This window comes from Xenia sp. Carnegie-2017, unplaced genomic scaffold (genome assembly GCF_021976095.1).
Source record: "Xenia sp. Carnegie-2017 unplaced genomic scaffold, XeniaSp_v1 HiC_scaffold_16, whole genome shotgun sequence".
In the NCBI taxonomy this organism is placed as follows: domain Eukaryota; kingdom Metazoa; phylum Cnidaria; class Anthozoa; order Malacalcyonacea; family Xeniidae; genus Xenia; species Xenia sp. Carnegie-2017.
The window spans coordinates 14,220,475-14,243,324 of record NW_025813469.1 but is presented as its reverse complement, the minus strand read 5'-3'; the positions used below and the strand labels follow the sequence as shown (position 1 = coordinate 14,243,324).

At 34.4% G+C, this 22,850-nt stretch overlaps 1 protein-coding gene and 4 long non-coding RNA genes across 5 annotated transcripts; 2 read left to right on the top strand and 3 right to left on the bottom strand.

Annotated features, from left to right (window-relative positions):
• Positions 1-6,158: 6,158 nt before the first annotated feature.
• On the top strand, positions 6,159-6,758 carry LOC124437228. The gene is made up of 2 exons (XR_006945622.1): positions 6,159-6,405; positions 6,531-6,758. It is a non-coding gene; the product is annotated as an uncharacterized LOC124437228 (long non-coding RNA).
• Positions 6,759-9,513: 2,755 nt separating this feature from the next.
• Positions 9,514-10,654, bottom strand: LOC124437212. The gene is made up of 3 exons (XR_006945600.1): positions 10,556-10,654; positions 9,968-10,317; positions 9,514-9,727 (listed from the first exon to the last, which is right to left on the bottom strand). It is a non-coding gene; the product is annotated as an uncharacterized LOC124437212 (long non-coding RNA).
• A 3,622-nt stretch (positions 10,655-14,276) lies between these two features.
• On the bottom strand, positions 14,277-16,813 carry LOC124437219. The gene is made up of 4 exons (XR_006945611.1): positions 15,569-16,813; positions 15,193-15,330; positions 14,599-14,755; positions 14,277-14,445 (listed from the first exon to the last, which is right to left on the bottom strand). It is a non-coding gene; the product is annotated as an uncharacterized LOC124437219 (long non-coding RNA).
• A 701-nt stretch (positions 16,814-17,514) lies between these two features.
• Positions 17,515-22,818, top strand: LOC124436141. Its single transcript, XM_046986065.1, has 2 exons — positions 17,515-17,531; positions 21,969-22,818. Exon 2 carries the CDS (start codon positions 22,021-22,023, stop codon positions 22,816-22,818), a length of 798 nt encoding a protein of 265 aa, XP_046842021.1. The 5' UTR covers positions 17,515-17,531; positions 21,969-22,020.
• Positions 18,088-19,118, bottom strand: LOC124437217. The gene is made up of 2 exons (XR_006945609.1): positions 18,675-19,118; positions 18,088-18,568 (listed from the first exon to the last, which is right to left on the bottom strand). It is a non-coding gene; the product is annotated as an uncharacterized LOC124437217 (long non-coding RNA).
• Positions 22,819-22,850: the final 32 nt, after the last annotated feature.

The window sequence follows — 22,850 nt, the reverse complement described above, 5'->3', positions numbered from 1 at the left end:
CGCAATATTATCTCAAAATACTGTATTACTAGCAGCAATTGCTATATAAACACAAGTTAAAATTTCAAAACTAGGAACCAAAATGGCGGAAATTGATCAGGTGATCAATATTGCCCAATCAACGTAAGCTAAACGGATAACAATAGATGTCCCAACTCTTATACTATAGAGGGCTCTGGTCGGCACTAGATCATGGTCAACTAACGTACGCGCCCACATATTATTCTTAATATGTCAGCGGTAAGTAACAATTGACGAATATTCATGTATATGTAATTACCATTGGTAATTACCTATAAGCTGTGACAAACCACTAAAATATAGAATAACCATTGAGAATAACAAGTTTCATATGCGTATTTAACCGATATACGGCTAAATGACGAGAAGAATTCTTTTTTCGATTTCAGGTTTGGACAGTTTTACTTTTTTACACATTTATTGTTTTGTATTCTTTGTATTTTACATATATTGTCATATGCTCAACGATTTTAAATCATCATAACGATACTCGATGAAGCAATGAACAATATACAATGAACGTAACAGTGGCGTATCCAGCCCGTTTTATTTAGCTCTGCTATACAATTATTTCTTTGTTCACTAACTGTAAAAACAACAGATTTCTAAAGAAATGTTTAATGATAATAATATCAAATTTACATACCACGACCAAATGATCTTCCGGGCTCGCTACACAACTGTGTAAAATTTATAAGGTAAATTTATTATTTCTACATTATCTAGACTGTATTAGTTATATGTCCCCAGTTAGTTGTAAGAATAAATACTATGTCCATGATTCACAAATAGAAAATGTTAATTATGTTTAATACTATTTACAGATATATACATACATGATTTGTCAAGGGGCTCCAATTTGAACAATTACAGTGTAGATGTTTGCAAGCAAAAGTGAAGCGATACATGATTATTATGTTAGATGCTTACAATTACTATATTCTCACAGAATATAATTTTTTGAATGGCAGGTTTGCATTGCATTCTCAATGTGGGGAAACATCTTGATTTTTTGTTCTTCAAAGCATTTGACCAGATGCACTCGCATCTTCTCCTGCAGCCAGGTAACAGAACAAGGGTTCACACCATTAGCCAAAGCAACAGCATTTGCCACAGCAAAAAGACCACAATCTGATGATCCTTTTTGATGTTGTTGGAGAATCACTTTGACGTTTAAAGAACCATCCTGTTTTTGAAGGTTTTTGTAAACATTCTGGAGTTGCCTTTTTAATGATGAATTCAGGTTGGTACTCATAGATTCAAAGACTACTATTTCACCAGTTATGGATGTAGAAACCACCCAGTGGTTACCAATATTATGACATTGAATTGCTTGGGTGATATTTTCAGGAATATTTATGAGTTTCTTACTGTATGTGACTGCTACGACTGTGTTCAGACCTCCCACTCCGGTACCAAGATCACCTATTAATTTCTGTGCTGCATCAATATGGTCATCTGAAAGCCATCCATTTAGATTTAGAAGCACGTCTTTCTGAGCATATGACAACTTTATTCCTTGAATATCTACCCAACACTCCTCAGAATTTTCAATTTTCTCATTGTTGTTCATTTTCATCTTTTTTGCAACTTGCTCTTCAATTACTTGTAATTTGCGTTTCTCATGCTTCTCTTCTTTTTCAAGCTTCTCTTCAAATACTTCAATCTTTTCACTTCTTAAATCAGCTGCTCTTCCCACTCGTTTACCTGGACACCTCTTGCATTTTCGTTTTGGCAAAGCAGATTGTGACCTACACTTTGAAATTTGTTTCTTTGTTGGAGATAAGGACTTGTTTTTCAATGAAATTCCATTTTCCTCAGAACGATTTTTTCTTGTGTATTGTATTACCTCTTGTAACATCTCCAGGGTTTTGTCCAAAACTTTCTCATCATCCAAAATGTAAAGCTCATCCTGAATTTGTTTGACTTTTTGAACACACTTATTTCTAACATTTTGGATTGAGTTGGAGCAATAATCTGTTGTGGTAAGAAAACAGTCAGAAGAATGAGCTTTTTCATAATCAGGACATTGCGCAAAGTTTCCTGGCAGTGTCTTGTGTATGATATCAGTCTGAGTTGGGCTTATATTGGCTTTTGGTTGAATTATATGGGGATCTAAAGTAAATAGGGGATGATTGGAAAACTTCACTCCAATTGATTCCCACCCAACATTTGGTTGTTGAACAACAGCACAGATGTGTTTACAATGCATCTTCCTACTCCTGTAATCAAGACATTGGCAGGAAGGCATTTGGTCGTTTGATCCCAAAAAAACTTGATATGTGGATGATGAGCTTGTGACAGTGAAATGTTTTGTCGTTTCCATCTTGATGTTTTTACTTGGAATGTCAGATTCCATCCGTTGAATAATATGAGAAACAACATACTTTGGTCTATTGTGCAGGAACTTTGGGATTTGTTTGCTGTAGGACTTGTATGAATCGGATGATTTGATATTCTGTTCCTTATATCTATAAAGAGAAAATTGTAAGTACACTTATACTTTTTTGATTATCGTTAAAGCTCACTGATTGCAACCAACACACCATCACGAGGTCTAGCATTGATCAGTTTGCGAGGAAAACGTTGGGAAAATTAGCACGAACAATTTAAGATGAATACATCGCTACTGTTATCGTTCTTGTTGATATTTTATCCTTTGGTTTGTGATTCAGCAACATCGAAAGAAATTAAATGTAGTTATAGAAGTTGTCATTTGTGTTTCGCGTGTATCAATGACTTATCTTTTAGGAATAATAATGACCATAATCATTTGTGTTTCTAAAATCAAAATACTCATCTACTCCTTTGTTTTGTCTAGTGGAAAAAACACTCAAAGGCATACTTGACAAAATTTACACACTTGGTATCGAGGTGGGAAAGGGTGAAGAAATTGTGAAATTCTATACAGAGAACTGTGTATTGATTAATTAAGGTGTTCCGGCAATAAATGGCAAAGCAGGTAAGTGAGGCATTTTTCATTTTAAAAACTTGCCTGCACACTTGCAGACGTTGCAAAAGTTTTATTTTGTATTTTCACGATATCGTTTAGAGTTGTTACATCTCTACAAAACCGTTTTTAATAGAACAACAATTATTAAAAAGGTTAACGTTTTTATGGACGACGTATATGACATGGGAGACATTGTTACTCTTAGATACCACGCGACCAACCATTTAGCAGATTGCAGTGTCCTTACGACTACCTGGTGAGAACTTTTAACAGCAAATCCAATTTTTCATTGTTATGATGAATGAGCACATTTTAAAGTGAATTTTGACATAACATAGAAAATTTGGCTGTCATCTTATAACCGAGAGCAAAAGTTCACCTTTTGACCTTTTGCGTTCGTGAAAGAGATATTTTTGGAGATGATTAGGATCTTTAAAATGCTAAAACACACAACGGGCAGCCAAATTTAAGCATTTCATTTCTAATTCGATGATGGCAAATAAACTAAATGAATAAATTTCTTGCAGACTAATCATCGTTTGGAAAAAGATCAAGGGCAAATACTTGATTCACAATCAAGTTTCAAATGAGCGAGAGAACATGTGTCCTAAATGATTGTTAAACTCAGCATTGGAGGAAACAAGACACTACATTTATTTGTCTTATTAATAAATTTCTAGATAAAATGAGCTTTGAAGACCATAACCGTTGTGGACTTTCAATTTAAATTCTATTTTGAAACATCTTTATTACAAAATGTTCTTGTCTCCGTTTGAATTTTTACGTAGTCATTCATCTGTTACTTAGCAAACGTAGTATCAGTGATAGCTTATTTTAAGGTGCGATCTTTTAGTCAAGTAGCAAATGGTGTTTCCCCACCCCCCCTCCTTAACTCCACTAAAACTAGGTTAATTTATATTTCTGTAAATCATGACTTGTCTTTCAGTACATAAAGCATTTTTCAATTTGCATGTTTGGTTAGAGAATATTCTTTATTAATTTGTTTTATTATTTTGCCATTTCTTTGTCGTTTTTCTCGCCAAGAATTCTTTTTAGTTAAACCCAAAGGCATTCCTACATGTTTGAGTAATGGCAGATCATACTATGGCAAAATTATAGAAATATGTTTAGATACAAGACTCTCTCCTACATACAAACAAAGAAAATTTTATCGTGAAGAAAATTATACAGTTTTTGCATTTCGTGCAAGACTGGCTTTTTCAGTGACAATTTGCACTCTTTGAAGTCACACAACGCTTTTTCGTTTGTAAATAATCTTAAGTAAAAATCCAAGTTGATCCAGTATAACCTTTCGATCGCTTGAAAAGATCAATTTGACATGAACATTTCTATATAAATTCATCAATATTTCCTTTGTGAATTTGTTCATTTTCACTTGCAAAAGGAAAATTTAAAGCAATTTGTGTAAATAAATGAAAGGAAGTAAATCGTTTGAACCCGGGAGTATCGTTACATGTTTGTAGATGTAGATCGTCCAGGTTAGTATAGTCCTGAGAAGGACTGTTTTTGTTGTTGTTGACTGACGTTTCGACAACCTTAGCGGTAGTCATCTTCAGAGTCTCTGGTTGAGACTACCGGTCTACCGCTAAGGTTGTCGAAACGTCAGTCGACAACAACAAAAGTTCTCAGGACTATACTAACCTGGACGATCTACATCTAAACATGTAAATGAAAGGAATTGCATTAAAACCAGTAACGTCAGTCCAACGTTGATTAAAGGGACTATGTTGATTTCTTCGGACCATATTCTGCTGTTTCTAAGCAATAAAGAAATCTGGCTGGTATAATAATATAAATGAACGCTTGGTTGACGCCAAAGTTGTGAGCTGATTGAAGTGTGTTAGTCTGGTAGTTTCCCCCAGATAAAATACTCTAATTATCAAACGAAAAACCTAAAAACATTGTTAATAAGCAGTGCTCTCTTCCAATGGAAAAATTACTTTTCTTCAAGCTACTGTTGTTATATTTTAGAAAAATTCGTTGTGCATTTTATTATCATCATAAGTAAAATAATGCTTTGCATGTGGTGGTTGTCTGCACAATGTTACCACTATAAGAAACTGCACTCAACTATAAGATGCGCTCTTATACGCATCTGATACGCAGCAGACTACCAGTTGCGATAAAAAGTGTGCTGAGGTAAATCATTCCTAAAATCACTATTTCCGATGCAAATTTCGCTTTGCCAGAAAATTTTAAAGAAGACAATTTGAAGTTCTGTGTTAATGTGTTAATGCAAATTTATGTTTGTTAAAGGACTAAGGGTGCAGTCTTGTGTTTAATTCATTCATATGAAACAGCAATAACATTCGTATGCTTTTTATTTAAAGGCCACATGCAAGCTAGAAAACAACTTTATTTTATTGTAATGCCTATAGCGTGAAAATAAGACTTACCAAATTTCAAAGTCGTCCGCAAAATATTTCAAAAGATATTTAGGATTATAATCGGTAAAAACAAGATATTCGATGACCATTGCTAAAACGCCGTGAGATTGTTTAAGTCTGGGAACTGGGAAAGAGTGACGTATTAGTTGACATAAACAAGCATCGTTCTTATATCGTTCTACGACTTGCATGCAGTGCTTGCACGGCTTTCGGTAGTTTGCTATTACTGTTTTTTATTTATCAAAGATTAATGATTCTTCTTCTGAAGAAGCCGATTATGATATTATCATCAATAACAATAAGGTACAACCTTACATGTTTGAGCCTTTGGCAAACGCGTAAGGTGGTCATAATGATGACAATTCTCCGTCATCGGAAAGCGAAGATAAATACATTCACAGAATTGGAAATGTTGAATGGTTAGTTGCATTTTATTGATGCTTCATTGTTTTTCCCAAAGTATAAACAATGTTTTTATCTTTTAGGTGTGAGTGTGGCTTTTGTGTGGTCATGAGTACAGGACGGGAAAGTATATGTTGCCAAGAGGTAAACAATACTGATCCTCTGTTACATGGCGATCATATTTGCATCACACAAGAGGAAGAGTTTGCCACAGTGTGTACAAACGAAGCTGTCGTAAAAACAGCTATGGTCGTGTACACACATGACATTGGAGCTATGCCTGAGAGTGAAGAAAACGAGTGAGAGTCTGATCCATTGTAGCTATTGCTCATCGTCGACGTGCTTTCTTGTATCAGACCATACAGCGCTATCCTCAAAAAGTTCAATTTCACATGACGTCGTCTGTGTGCTGTGATTTTTTGTTGAAATTAACTCAACCTCCGTACCTTAGCATAAAATTATCGTATTGCTGGATTTTTCACAAAAATCAAAACGGCCGAAATGGAAAGTCTATACCTCTACTTATCATATTTGGCACTTTTGTTTGAGTGGTTCTTGACCTTGCGTGTTTTTGCGGACGGATTGTTATGTCTGCTTGGCATTTCACATTGCGCTTCTAAGGTATAAAGAATTTTCTATGAGTTAAAATAACAAAGAAAAAATCAAATGACATTAGTCTGAATTAGTTACCACTGTATATGTTTGTGTTTCGCTGTCTACATATATTTTGACATCTTTTATCTTAGACTAACTTCCTTTGACTTAAAACGCACAAACATTTCGAGCCGATGTCGACACATTGTGGTCGTCGCCTTCAAGAAAGTCGTCATGTTCTGCAAGAACGTCGTCAATAATCTAAAATTATAAAATTGGACTCAATTTGGTAATGCTAATAGCTTAGTTGTTGATAAATGTAAACAAATATTACTAACTATAAGTATAATAATCACCTCTTGCCTTCGTCTCTTCTCAAATGCAGTTCTAACATTTGTTGGCTGCTTCCTTTTAGATGCTACACTTGTGGGTTCCACAGAGTATTCAAAAATCGTGGGTACAGCATCCTTCTTAAGGCGAAGCCGTCCTGCTGTCCATCCTACTGATTGCATCGCTTCAAAATTTTGCACGAAGCACGAACTCTCGAAATGTTGCGAGCACAATTTTGAGCTCTTTGTTGGCTTCCAATTTTTGCGTCGGATTTTTTCAATCCAAATATCTCGCATGCGCTTGTTTTCGGGAAACGAAAAAAAAGAAACCTTTTGCTGCGTTTGGTGGCTCTTAGAAGAACCGTTTTTACAATTAAATGCGGCACAATAAACCAAATTTTCAATGCTAAATTGTCGTGTTGTTAAGAAGTTACCAATATATTTTGAACGAAGCGCGCAATTGACCGCGTTTAGCGAATGTCAACTATTACGTCACAACGACCTTTTTCCAATCGGTAGCCGTCGTTAGCTCGTCGGGCATTTTCAATACGTTATCAGTAAAGCATCAACTTTAAACCTCCATATCTTCTAAAATATTTATCCTTTGAGTCTCAAACTTTGGTGAACTATTAGTTGGAGCTATACCTTTATGTAAAGTACAAAAATAACAATCCGAATTTTATGTTGCATGTGTCCTTTAAAGAGTCAAAGTTGTGTTCATCGCTTATCACAAACAACGTTAAAAATATTCACAGCATGAAACATTTATAAGGTTATCAGAATAGTTCATCTATGACTTCTGATGAACCTGAAAACTTAAGGGATCTTAGATTGTTGTAAAAAAATAATGTATGTTGCTTGTTCTAACAGAACTGTGCACATTCCACATTTAATGTATACAACGCAGCTTCACAACACGCAAAGAACAGAGAAATAGAGAAATGACGAAACAAAGTAGCATAGATTATTCTCTAATTAAACATGCAAATGAATAACTCTTTGTGTCGAGAGTTGTAGAAGTATAAATGAATAAATACATAATGAAAATAATAATTTTTTGTGTCGAGAGTTGTAGAAGTATAAATGAACTAAAACGTTATGTCGTGTTATTTTTTAAGTGTTAGGAAATATGATCTTGATGGTTTGCATTTAGTTATGGGAAGCAAATTTATGTAAAACGTAAAAGAAATGACAATGTTTACTGCACTAATGATGCCATTTCTATACCGAAACATGTACACGTGGACTTAAAAAAATCAAAAAAAATTTAGTTAATGTTGAATGAAACTTAATAAAAACGATCATTCAGCTTATTTTTACTAGAGAAAATGGGAAACACCAATTGCCAATTGACTGAGGGGCTGCAGTGTTCACTAATAATGTGTTTCTTATATATAAATAACTTATGGAGATATTCTATAGTAAAATTTAAATAGAGACAAGAACATTTTGTAATAAAGATAATTCAAAATGGAAATCAAATTAAAATTGCCAAAATGCACTCGCCACTCATCTATAAAGATACTCACCCTACATCATCTTTTGAATGCTAGACACAAAGAAGACACAAAATAAAAACCATAACAAAGAGCCGTTCGATTGAATATTTTTGTGTCACGGATATCTTATTATTACACATGTGATTACAATAATGGCAGTTAGTCAAGTGAAAAGTGCCATTTTTTGACAGTTAAGATGGCTGAAATTGCTAACTGCTGCCATTTTCTTTACCAAAGCATAATCCTAATAGTAAATGAGAAAGAAAAAATCTTATGTTCTGAAAGCGAAAGGGAAACTTATTAGACATAAATATTTTGTTGAAAATAATTGTTATCTATTTCTATCTTGAGTTTTTATGAATTCGTATCGTACTCGAATATGGTTCCTACGGTACCAGACTATCAGTTGTTAAAGATTTACAAAACGAATTTAAAGAGGACAATTCTGAAAATCTGTGTTAACGTGTTGACGCAAATTTGTGTTTATTAAAGCACTAAGAGTGCAGTGCTGTGTTTCATCAAGTACTGTCATTTGCATGCTTTTTGTTTACAGAGTCAATGTTGTCTTCATCGCTTATCACAAACAGCGATAAAAATATTCACAGCAGGGAGCATTCATACGATTATCAGAGTTGCTAAATCTACGACTTCTGATAACCGTATAAAGATTCTTGTAGCAAACACTGTGTCTTTTAATTTACAATTTTGCCTCGTTTCTTTTGCACTCACTTATTTGGTTTGCTTACGTTGTTTTTCCAGAGAATGGTTAAGTGATCTATCAGAACTGTGTACGTTTTACACATTTAATGTATACAACGTATGTTCACAACACGCAAAGAACAAAGAAATAGAGAAATAATGAAACAAACGGTAGTATAGATTGTTCTCTCAATAAACATGCAAGTAAAAAATGCTTTATGTATCGAGAGTTGTAGAAGTATAAATGAACTAAAACGTTATGTCGTGTTATTTTTTAAGTGTTATGAAATATGATCTTGATGGTTTGCATTTAGTTATGGGAAGCAAATTTATGTAAAACGTAAAAGAAATGACAATGTTTACTGCACTAATGATGCCATTTCTATACCGAAACATGTACTCGTGGACTTAAAAAAATCAAAACAAATTTAGTTAATGTTGAATGAAACTTAATAAAAACGATCATTCAGCTTATTTTTACTAGAGAAAATGGGAAACACCAATTGCCAATTGACTGAGGGGCTGCAGTGTTCACTAATAATGTGTTTCTTATATATAAATAACTTATGGAGATATTCTATAGTAAAGTTTAAATAGAGACAAGAACATTTTGTAATAAAGATGTTTCAAAATGGAATTCAAATTGAAAGTCTACAAAGCTCATTTTATCTAGAAATTTAGTAATAAGACAAATAAATGTAGTGTCTTGTTTCCTCCAATGCTGAGTTTAACAATCATTTAGGACACATGTTCTCTCGCTCATTTGAAACTTGATTGTGAATCAAGTATTTGCCCTTGATCTTTTTCCAAACGATGATTAGTCTGCAAGAAATTTATTCATTTAGTTTATTTGCCATCATCGAATTAGAAATGAAATGCTTAAATTTGGCTGCCCAATTAATGCTAAAATTTGGCTACCCGAACGCAAAGGGTCAAAAGGTCAGCTTTTGCTCTCGGTTATAAGATGACAGCCAAATTTTCTATGTTATGTCAAAATTCACTTTAAAATTTGCTCATTCATCATAACAATGAAAAATTGGATTTGCTGTTAAAAGTTCTCACCGGGTAGTGTAAAGGGCACTGCAATCTGCTATATGGTTGGTCGCGTGGTATCTAAGAGTAACAATGTCTCCCATGTCATAAACGTCGTCCATAAAAACGTTAACCTTTTTAATAATTGTTGTTCTATTAAAAACGGTTTTGTAGAGATGTAACAACTCTAAACGATATCGTGAAAATACAAAATAAAACTTTTGCAACGTCTGCAAGTGTGCATTTGCCATTTATTGCCGGAACACCTTGATTAATCAATACACAGTTCTCTGTATAGAATTTCACAATTTCTTCACCCTTTCCCACCTCCATACCAAGTGTGTAAATTTTGTCAAGTATGCCTTTGAGTGTTTTTTCCACTAGACAAAACAAAGGAGTAGATGAGTATTTTGATTTTAGAAACACAAATGATTATGGTCATTATTATTCTAAAAAGATAAGTCGTTGATTCACACGAAACCTAAAGACAACTTCTATAACTAAATTTATTTTCTGCGTATAAAAATCTGTTAAAATTGATTCATGCTTAAAGTGAACAAAAATTTTGTGTAGTTTTATACTTTGTAACTTCTCCATGGAAATGTTTCAGCCCCATACCTGATGAACGTTCATCTTTCGAAGAAGATGCTGAATCAACAGACAAAGGATAAAATATCAACAAGAACGATACCAGAAGCAGTGAATTCATCTTAAATTGTTCTTTGGTAACATATCACTTCATTTATGTACTCTCTCACACCCATCAACTTCTTTCTTCCCATTGGCTAAGCAAAATTAATTTCTACATTCAATATTTATTTAGTTTGCATGAGTCTGTGACGTGCACTCATTTTCAAAGAGTCTTGTTTACGAGTCTTCTTTGAAGAGATGTTTGATCAAAAACGCGTATAGCGACATCATTGACAATGGACAGACGATTTCTAAAGAGTAGCGAGAGACTTGCCGAGCGGAAATCGAATTCGTGTGATAAAAATTAATGCCCAACATAAAGTTCTGATTAGAGCCATAGAAATATACAAAAAAAAACAAATTGTAAAATTAAATTTATTGTAACGTTTCGTCTTTACTCAAGACATCTTCAGACAAATGGTGAATAGGATGTTAAGACAAGATATTATATTTACAAAAAGGTGTTAAATTACTACTAAAGGAAGCGGTGTCGAATGGATATATGATAAGGAAGTTAGGAAGTAAAATAAAGAGAAATTAAAAGAGGTTAAGTGGAATGGAGTTTCCTTGCACATTAAGTGAAGGCTTGTATTTATTGATTAGAAGGCTTTCATGAATGGAGAGTTCATAAGTATCGTTAGACAAGGAGATTATTTTAAAGTCGTCAAAGTTGGGGGTGTGTCCAGTTGCGTTAATGTGAGCAAGAATGCTTGATGATGCAGGATGGGAAACTTGGTTGCCTGTAAGGGGGGATATTCCCAAGTGCTCCGAAAATATGGTGTGTAGATGACGCGTGGTTTGACCCACATACGAGGCGCTGCAGCTTCGAGCCTTGAATAAATAGACTACACCAGATCTCAGAGGTTTGGGAATTTTGTCCTTAAAGGGGAAGAAAGAAGAGATACGTTGAGAAGGGCGGAAAACAAATTTAATGGATATATGTGGGAAGGCTGCAGCACAAAGGCTATTGATTTGTGTGCGAATTTGAAGGAGTGTATGCCGGTGAAAGGAAGACAGAAATAGATGGGCATTTTGGGAGCAGTCAAGACAGGTGGTTTAAGGGCAAAGGTGTTGTTAAGGAAGCGACGTGTGATTTGGTCAATTATACGTGAAGGAAAACCGTTTTTGGTGAGTGACGTTCTGGTAAATTGAGTTGTGTATGAAAATTTTCGTAGAGCAAAGATTGAAGATGCGGTGAAGTAAGCAGGAGACTAGTGAAAGTAAGGTGGGATGAAGCTGTGGAAGTTGGTGAAGAGGCCAGTGAAAGTAGATTTGCGGTAGACGGAAGTGGTGAATTTTCCATTAGTACGAGAGATATCAATGTCAAGAAATGAGAGCTTTCTGTTTTGTTCGACTTCAGCTGTGAATGTGATGTTAGGTGTTGTCGGTTCAGATAGTCAAGAAAGAGAGGGACGTGATCGGAGGAATGAAAAGTAAAAAACAGTCGTCAACGTAACGTCGGTAAAGTAGTGGTTTGAATGAAGAAGGACATTTATTAAGCAAGGATTTTTCGTGAAAGGACATGAATATATCAGCAAAGAGAGGGCCCAATGGACTGCCCATAGCCACACCATCAATTTGCTGGTACATTTTCCCGTTAAAGATAAAGTGACAGTTCTTAACAGCTAGAGAGAGCAGTTTTTCAAATTCTGTTGCAGTGAGTCCGTTGAAGTACTGGTGGTTGTTAAAAATGCTTTTGGATATTATGTGGATGGTTTCGTCAACAGGTATGTTAGTAAATAGGGATACGACATCAAAACTAGCAAGGACAACATTACTGGAGTTGATATCGCAATTTAGGATTTCTTCAACAAAGGAGAATGAGTCTTTGATGATGAGGTTGCTTATAGTGAAGGGTTTTAGGAGTGGGATGAAAAACTTGGCTAGTTTATACGAATAGTGATTAATGGAGGAAAGAATGGGTCTGAGAGGGATGTTACATTTATGTATTCCCAAGTTTCCCATCCTGCATCATCAAGCATTCTTGCTCACATTAACGCAACTGGACACACCCCCAACTTTGACGACTTTAAAATAATCTCCTTGTCTAACCATACTTATGAACTCTCCATTCATGAAAGCCTTCTAATCAATAAATACAAGCCTTCACTTAATGTGCAAGGAAACTCCATTCCACTTAACCTTTTTTAATTTCTCTTTATTTTACTTCCTAACTTCCTTATCATGTATCCATTCGACACCGCTTCCTTAGTAGTAATTTAACACCTTTTTGTAAATATTATATCTTGTCTTAACATCCTATTCATCATTTGTCTGAAGATGTCTTGAGTAAAGACGAAACGTTACAATAAATTTAATTTTACAATTTGTTTTTTTTTATCTATTTCTATGGCTCTAATCAGCGTAGCTTCGGCAGATAACGTTGACCACGGTCTAAATAATTCTTGATAACATGCTCAACCTCATCCAATAATTGATTTTTAGTGGCAAAAAATGGATGCAAGCGTCTAACTAAATTAACCAGGTGAAACAAATAAGCTGTATTTCAGACTCAATTATTCAAAGGTGACATCATATAAATGCATACATAATTAATTTTGTTGGTTTTGTGTGACCCCATACTAAATTCGTGAACGGAAAGGCTTCGTCGGGTGCAAGTATTTCAAGGCTTTACCCGTGTTTGTCATTCATATGTTCAAATTCGTTGTCTTTTTATATTCTGTGAAATCCACACTTACATTATTAGTAATTGTAATAACTCTAAAGAAAAATACGTTTATTTTGTTTGCACCGTTGAACAGAGCGGGAGATAAACGTTTAGTCGGTGTTTGCATCGGATACATTACTGGTGGGAACTGGCATGAGTTGTGAAAAGAATTCATGGTAATTACTTTGCCCTGTTGAGCATAGGCACTTTAATGTAACTTTCGCTTCGACGTGGCCTTTTGACGTCACATTAAAATTATTCGTCATTCACATAAGCCATGAAGTGTACGAAATACAATCGCGATGCATCAAGTTTCTTATATTATTCGCACAAACGAGATGTAGGTAATTTTAGTGATAACCTGCGCAGTGTACACCTAACCTGTATAATATCGTGAGCTGTTTAGTTTTAACTTCTAAGGAATATTTATACTTTTATAAAATCACATTCATTGAATCATGCTACATCCAGCTAAAAAACAGAGATCAGTTTTGTTCGACGCCCCTATCTCTCTCTCTCTCAATGTGTAAAAATCTCCACCAAAATTTGACTATGTTAATTTCGCCTATTTTTTTGACTTAAGCCGATTTCCCCTTCACTCAGCTACAAGACTCTTTGTCTCCCAAATATGTGCCATTAATTTCCGTTAATGGTGCTGATGCTGAATACTTTAAAGTCAGATTTAGCATCACGGCGATTTGTATTCAAAATGAATTTTGGCTTTGATGTTGTTTGGAATTTTAGCAGATTTCCCCTACGCTCAACTTTTACACTCATTGTTTTCTAGTCAAGCTTATATTGGACATAAAATTAAGAAATACGATCATTCAGCCTATTTCTAAAGGGGTAAAGGACGGAGGGAAGGAAGAATCGCTAATTGACTAATGAGAAACATTTTTTCTGAACATTTTGTCATTAAGATATTTAAAAATGGAATTCAAATTGAATGTCAAAAACAGTTACGGACACACAACAGTCTAGTTGTTTTTATGGCTCATTTTATTTGCGAAATTCTGACATAATAGATATATACATGTAGTATCTTCTCTACTCCAATCATGACGTCGAAGGACAGAGGTTCTCTAGCACATTTGAAATAAGATTGTGAATCAAGTATTTACCCTTGATCTTTTTCCAAACGATGATTTCTCTGCAAGAAATTTTATTTATTACGGTTATATTATGTCAACACAGTGTTCGAAAGGAAGTGCTTAAATTGGGCTGTCCAAGGTGTGTTTGCCGTTTTAATAGATGTTCGTTCATCATATCAACAACAGTTTAAGTTTCTGTGAAAGCTACTTACCGAGAATGAAGAAAGACTCCACCATCCTTTGCATGTGGTGTCAGAGTGTATCTAAGAGTCACGATGTTTTCTTTATCAAAAATTTCATCAATGTGAACGCCGTTCCAGCTAACAGTTTGTGGCCCTGATGTTGTTGCTTTGAAATACTTTCATAATGCTGAAATATAACATGAAGACATAAAATTCAGCTGTTACAACTTACATAACGTTTTCGAGTGTGCGGGCAAGTTTTCGACTTGGGATTCATTGCTAACAGTCTACAATCAACCAACCTGCGCGCTCGATAAATACCAAGCAGTGATGCCAACCTGTTCATTTTGCTTTTAAAGTGAGTCAAATTAATTTTTGAATTTTAACTTGTTTCACCGCATATGGTATACCGAATCTGGTTTTTAGTTTGTCTCATACTTTTTCACAGTAGAAATCATTCTTAAAAAAGTTGATTTTCCTGAATTTGAACAGTGATCAAGTATAGGGTGGAAATAATCACTCGAGATAACTGAACAACCCCCAAGCACTTACACATTAAAGCCCTTTGTGAGTCCGTTTGTCATCTCATTAAGCCTGATAAGAAATGAAAAATATCTCATTTACCCGCTTTGCCTACAACTGGCTCTGCACCTTGCCCAATCAATACACAGTCACGAGTGTAGAATTTCAACGCCTTTTGAGGCTGTCCAGCAAGGAGGAAAGCGTAATTTTGGTCAATTATTCTTTTGAGTGTTTCTTCCACTAGACAAAACAAAAGAGTAGATAAGTATTTTGATTTTAGAAACACAAATGATTATGGTCATTATTATTCTAAAAAGATAAGTCATTGATTCACACGAAACCTAAAGACAACTTCTATAGCTAAATTTAATTTCTCCGTATAAAAATCAGTTGAAATTGATTCATGCTTAAAGTGAACAAAAATTTTGTGCAGTTTTATACTTTGTAACTTCTCGATGGAAATGTTTCAGCCCCATACCTGATGAAGGTTCATCTTTGAATCAAGATGCTGAATCAACAGACAAAGGATAAAATATCAACAAGAACGATGCCAGTAGCGATGTATTCATCTCGAATTGTTCGTGTTAGTTTTCCTAACGTTTTCCTCGCGAACTGATGAGTGCTAGGCTTCTTGATGGTGTACCTTTTGGTAACATATACTTCATTTATGTACTCTCACACCCATCAACATCTTCTTTCCTCCCAATGGCTACTCCAAAATGAAATTATGTATTCAATATTCATGTGTTTCATATAACTCTCAATGGGTAAAAATCTCCACCGGTATTTGACTATGTTAATTTAGACTTTGATTCTTTTGTTGACTTAAGCTAATTTCCCCTTCGCTCAGCTACAAAACTCTTCCCAAATATGTGTAATTAATCTCCGTTAATTGTGCTGATGCTGAATACTTTAAAGCCAGATTAAATGAATGTGTGTTTCGTTTAAATGTGCGTCGCTTAGTGAAATTGAAGATATTTCAGCTCTTTTGATTGCGTCTAGACTTAAAGAGGGAACGTTTTGTCTCAATGACCGGGGAAATACGTAGTTTCCAGGCCTAAGAAGGGAACTGGACGCGCGCGTGTAAAAAGTTAAATGTGATTTGTTAACAAAAGGCATGGGAAATGAACAGAAGTAAATTGGAATTATGCAATTCTTTCATCATCGATCACGACTTGTAGTGCCTGTATATCAGTTTCATTCTTCGTGCAAAGGTGAAACGGAACATTTTATTTCATAGCTTTCATTTTATCGAAATCTTTAGTTTTTACATTTTGAAAAGAATGTCCCTGAAATTTGATATTGATCTGACATTGAAAATGAACATTTGTACATTGTTGAAGAGGAAACATATAGATAGTTGAAACAAAAATAACTTGGAGTAGTTCGCCTACATGTGGCAGCACTCATTGTTAATTTTGTGTTTGATGTTTTTTGGACAAATTCATTTCCCCTATAACTATTTTTTAGCCTCAGCATTTCCCCTACACTCATCTACAACCTTATCTGCACCGTTTAGTTGTTGATCTTACCATTTATGTTATTTTCAACGGAGAGAGGCTTGGTGACGAGTACCTCTGTTAAACGGACACCTCCATTAAGCGGACGCTAGTCCGTTCGCCGAGGGTGTCCGCTTAATACAAGTTTGACTGTATAATTTTCTTAAAAAAATAGAATTGCAGAAGTAAAAGTTAAGGTGTTGCTTCGCCATTACTCCAGACGTTCAGGGAGAATAAACATTCTAGAAACGCATTTTACCTCATCTTCAAACGATGGCTGTTGGTGATTGATGTTAGAGTGCAATTGTTTTATTTTAACTGTTTTTAGATAAGACAAGCCTTACGACGTCTCTGTCAGGTTATTGTTGGTCTATGTTCGGTGATACAAGCTGCACTACCGACGATTCTTTCCGATTGTCCAGCTCAGTTCTTTGAAAAAACACTCAATCTTATGAAGGTAAAGTACTTACTTTTCAAGAACAATGGTGGACTTCCTAGTGGTGGGGGGGGAGGGGGGTCCTTCAAATACAAGTTAAAAAACTTCAGGTCCGTCAATGTATATAGAACTTAACCAACTCATCACTGATTAAAAAATTTAAAACAAAGAATTTTGTCACATCTTATCATTATGTCATATAGAAAACATCAAATATATTCTACGAAAGTCTTTCGTTGCTACCAGAACATTAAAAAAAACTAACCCTGACCTCAATGTTCAAGTTTTTAAATTCAATACAATATTTAGTTTATAATACGCTCGGACGCTCCCCATCAATTTATTATATTTCCTTTTTATTGTTGTAATTTATGTATCATATTACTTTTATATAAACCCTGTATCACCTATTATTTCACTCATACTGAAGATGGCATCATGAGATGTTGAAACATGCCTATTCTCAAAAAACTTGTCGTTTATATTAAATGTGCATTTAAACAAAGGTTAGTGAAATCGTCTCGCATTTTTAATTCTTGTGTCGTCATACAAACCTTTCATCAATAAAGTAGATTCCCTGTTCACCATACCTAAAAACCAACATTATTAAGAAAAAATGTAGTTAACTAAGAAAATACTAACAGTTTTAGGTAAATTTTGACGGGAACTTGTCTTATAAGAAACTTGTGGTCTAGATTGAGCTTAATTACTTCCACACACTTGGTCAGCCTAAATTGTCGTTTCTTTTCCTTTTACACATTCATGATGTTATATGAGATTATCATTACTTTATTATAACCACATTTTGTAGACATTGAAAATCTTTTCATGCATTCAAGTATCAATGATTTACACAATTTACACTGTCTGATTTCATTTCCATAAAAGTTGAAGTATGTTTAGTATGCTCGCGTGACCAAAACAAATATATATTTTATGATGCAAATGTTGCATAAATATACTCATCAGACAACTCTACGAGATGCTTTAATAGGTCTGGTTGACTTTATAAAATGTTGATTAGAAATCGCTACTTTTATCGCTTTTATAACCTTCAAGTTCTTTTCAATGTGAGATTTTCATTTGTGGTGAATACATTGCACATAGTTGAAATTTTCATAACAATAACTCGACTTTAGCATCGACATTTGAAGTATGTTTACAATATACACATATAATTAAAAATTCTATGACAATCTTTAGTATAATTCAATTTGATCACGCTATATTTTCATTGAAAATACTAAGCCCGCTCAGAATTGGTTTCTGTTGAATGAAATGCAAATAAATGTTTTCACTATTCTATCTTCATTGTTAACTTTTTACACAAGAGAAATAACCTAATATACAGCTAAAACAACAAGAAATTATTTACCCCCCGGGGTTTGTTTGAATTTTAAATATTTCTTCAGAAATTCACATTGTTGTCAATATGTCGCAATTTCTATGTAATTGTATCATATGATATGTAAATAATGGCATTCCAGATTTGAGATATACTGAATACCCAGCCAAGGTCTCTCGACTAAACAAAGCTTCCATTCTAAAAGCACATTCGCTGAGTGGGTCTTCAAAATCATCTCATGACTATTCCAAGACCATATTTTCACTCCACTACCTGATTTGAAATATTTTAGCAAAAATCTTACCGTCGATAGACGAGTCTGCCTTTGATACGTAAGAGCACAATTTCTGATTCACACTCGATGAGCACGTATGAATGAGAAACCTCCCCCCTCACTTCCAACCTTCTTTGGAGTAATTTGTGTCAGGAACTTGTCTTAGATTGAGTGCAACTTAGTTCCTCCATGCATTCGATCTGCTGAATTCTCGTTTCTCTTCCTAAGGCTTTCTTATGCCGTTTTTCTATTGTCACCACTCACCAGAAGGACAAAAAGTAATAAAAATAGCAAGGCAAAAGATTGATGTCACAAATATATTGATGTTTATTTTAAATGCTAGTTTTATATCATAATTTGTACGCAAAAAGGTTCCTTTCAATAGAGACATTCTTGGTATGTTTGGTATGTTCTTCTCCCCTTCTACCTACGCACGCCTTCGCATTTTGCCAATATGCATACAAACGAATTAGTGAAGAAAATAACGTTAAATCCAAAGAATTCTTTGAAATTTGAATGATGTGCTATAGAAGTTTAAACATTTAAGATTCTGTCGTGGTCTTTTCTAGAATACTGCTTTAGTAAAAGTGACTTATTAATATCTCACATAGTGAACTAAATTGAACCTATTGCACATTCTTAGACGCAGCATGAACATTCAAATTTTTGGTGATAGTTTTAATTATGTTACCGTCAATGACTGAGAAAGCCATTTTAAGGTTTTTGTATATCGTAATATTCTAGTTTGGAAATCTTCGCACCGTATGATTTTGTTACTATAAAACAGATGACCATCTATCTTGTAAAAATTTACTCACTATTTTGTAAAAAAAAGGTTGTCAAAAATGAGTAATGGCAAGGTTATACTCAGTCCATTATGAAGTTCAATAAACCACAATCCCCAGCCTTATTTGCGCACTCTTTAGTCATAATAAAATTAGCTAACACATGGCCATAATTTTTCTACTTCAAGCATTTTGATCACAATTTTGTAATGTTGAAAAATACAAAACCGATTTCTTCAAGAAACACTGTCAAAACAAGTGCTCATTTTCTTTCTTTCTTTAGAAAAGCCGTTTATTACTTAGCCATATTAATTAGCTATGTCGAGCGTTTATATCCTTTTTAATTTACTTAGTCACGTGTTTTTCTTTCGTGACGCCCGCGCGTAAGACGTATAGAAGAGATTTTATTCGTTCTTGACTAGGCGTTTCATTATCATACGTGTGAATTTCTGCCAATTCGCTTAAAAACCGTTTTCCGCTGTCGTACTATTTCAATGATTCAATCTGTAATTGCAAAGAAGGGCGATTTTGGTTTTTTCACTTTCATTATTTCTGTTACAACAAGAAGATTGAAAGAGGTCTGTGTTTGGCGAGCAACTTCAGACACCAATAATCCATAAATACAAAGACAAACAGACATTTGAGGAAGGTGAATAAAATAGTTTCTTATGACTTAATTCTTATGTCGTCATATAAATTTTCAATCAATAATATTGATTGCCATTTTTCCTTTTGTGAAAACCAACATTATAAAGACAAACGCAATGTACGAAGTATATAGCAAAGCAAATTTGTGACACGAAATTGTCTTTGATTGAGCAATTTTTAATTACTTAACGCATTTGGTCAGGGCAAATTCTTGTTTCTCTTCCTTATTCGTTAATTATGACTTTTTTATCAACATTATTAGTTTAAAATGAATGTTTAAACCCAGAAGTATCGTTGCATGTTTGTAGATGTACATTGTTTAGGTCAGTACAGTCCTGAGAAAGACTGCTGGTGTTGATGTTGAATGATGTTTCGACAACATTAGCGGTAGTCATCTTCAGAACGAGTCAAGTAAGCAGTCTGGTTAGCGGTATTTGTAGTCTTGTTCATACGTCATCGTATTGTCTGTAAATGAAATGTGTGGGTGTCAATTGTGTATTGTCATCATGAAAGTAATGTTTGAGGTTGTGAATAAGTCGTTTTCGTAAAGTGCAGGTAATTGTTGTATCTGTTCAGTGGATTTTGTTCTAAGTTGGTATGTACCAAACTTCTAACGTAAGCCCTCCGTCTGTAGTCAGTGTTGTAAGTAATGCATTTTTAGTGTCCCAATGAATGTTTTGTCAGTTGGTGATGTTCTGCACTGTGATTAGTTTTGTCTTGTTTCTTTGTTCCTCGTTTGTGTTCAGTAAGTCTTATGTTTAAGTTCCTGTCAGTCACACCGATGTAGAAGACGTGGCAGTCGGAGGAGTTTATTTTGTAAACTGCACCTTAGCGCTCGTTTGATTGAAGATGGATGAACAACAGTCTACAACGCAGAATAAATTGCTTTTTAAAACATAGAAAATTTCCCAAACATTGCAAAGGTCATTCGACAAACTGAAGATTGTCAACGTTATCAATAAAACGTAAGCACTAAGGCACTAAATATCATTGAATGAATCTGTTTAAAAGTCAAAGTGAGTTTAGTCTTATAAATTAAAGCACGACGTACTGATCGACACAAACTATTGTAACAAATACAATATATAATATAGATGCAAAATTAAAAACTAAAGCAGAATCAGCCAGAAAATGGTTACGGTTTCCACGCAGAATTTTCCTCATTATGTTATTTATCCTAATTTGAATAAACTTCCTTCTTTCAAAAGCTCTCACTTGATGTATTTCCCTCGTTGTCGCTTTTTACTTTCGTCACTTGACAATGTAGACTTTGAGCCATATTTAATGTTAGCTAATAAATATCTTTACAAGTCGCTACACACATCAATTTTCATGTCTTCAAACACACACAAACGATACAGAATCGATGAAATAACGGGACTAAATAGTGGACTATAATATCGTCTACTCTTTGTAAAACTTTACTGCAGAGAGAGATCTAGGATAATTTGTAGAATGGTGCTCTAGTTTTTATAAGATCTCGTTCGGTCAGTTTAGTTTCACGCTTGTCAAAAATGCAGTACGCGCGTTCAGCGGTTTTCTCAAGAAAATAGTCATTTAATGTCATGTAAAGTGTTGTAAAGTAACTCTTGAATATTTGCCGGTAAACTATCATTAAATCAACAACATAGCAGGAGCATTAAGTTTTATTTGGATTTTGTTAGTATTTTAAAATTCCCTTCATTTTTCTCTCATTATCGATTTCTTCTTTTTCCCTCGTAATTTGCAAAATTTTCTTGCAAAGGTAAAATCTTGTCAGTTGAAAATGCTGTAAACATATTAATATATATTAATACGATTGGTTGAAATTTTAAAAGAAATAAAGCATTTTATTTGAATGGAGTATTCATACAAACACAGCTAATTTTGCTAATGTTTTTGGTTTTGACAGAGACGCAGTAGATTTATACACAAGCTTTACGAGTACAAATCATCAAAACGCCATGCCTCTTGATAGCTTAGTGGTCTCTATATTTCAATTTTTTGCGAACAAAGCCCGAGATGCTGCAGCAGACAGGCTAGAAAACGGTGACGTTGGTAATGAAGGATTTCGCGAACTTATCAAGCGAGATTTACACGACATCAAAACAAAGCTAGATAATCTTTCGAAAATAGACCTTTGCTCCAGTTTGAACTACTTGGAGGAAGGATTTCTTCTACTTTTTAATTGCATTGACGAAGTAGAAAATGATAGAGAATGTGAAGAAGCAAGTAATAATGATGAGTCTCAGGCAACTTGTACTGCCATCACCACCAGGTATGATGTTTCCCGTGCAATACAACATTCAAAGGATTTTAAAATGGCAAAAAAACGATTTGAAAAATCCCGTGAGAAAGCAACGGATGTTTTCAACAACAAAAATTTAAGCTTGGAGGACAAAATATTTGCCGTAATTGTTAAGATCATGGCACAAATTTTTGAATGTCCGGAGCATCAGGAGACTGTGATTGATTTATGTTTATCTTATATAAAAGGCTGCATGAATTGGACGGTGTTCGTAAATGTTCTCTGTTTCTATCGGTGGTGGCATGAGAGCGATGTTCAAAAATCCCAAAGAATGGAAAACATGAAGTCTGTCATTCTTCTCAACCATCATTTATATCAGTTCATTTTAAGGATCAACAACAATCATGATCATTTATCAACTTGGCCAAGTATTGAACTTGGAGACGGAAAAATTTTTAATCCAATACAGGACTGGCGCAAGGAATTCGATGTCGAGTCTTGGGATAAAAATTGATTGAATCTTCAAGAAATGGAAAAATGAAACCA

Coding starts and splice junctions, on each gene's coding strand:
- LOC124436141 (XM_046986065.1), top strand. CDS start 22,021: ATGCCTCTTGATAGCTTAGTGGTCTCTATATTTCAATTTTTTGCGAAC.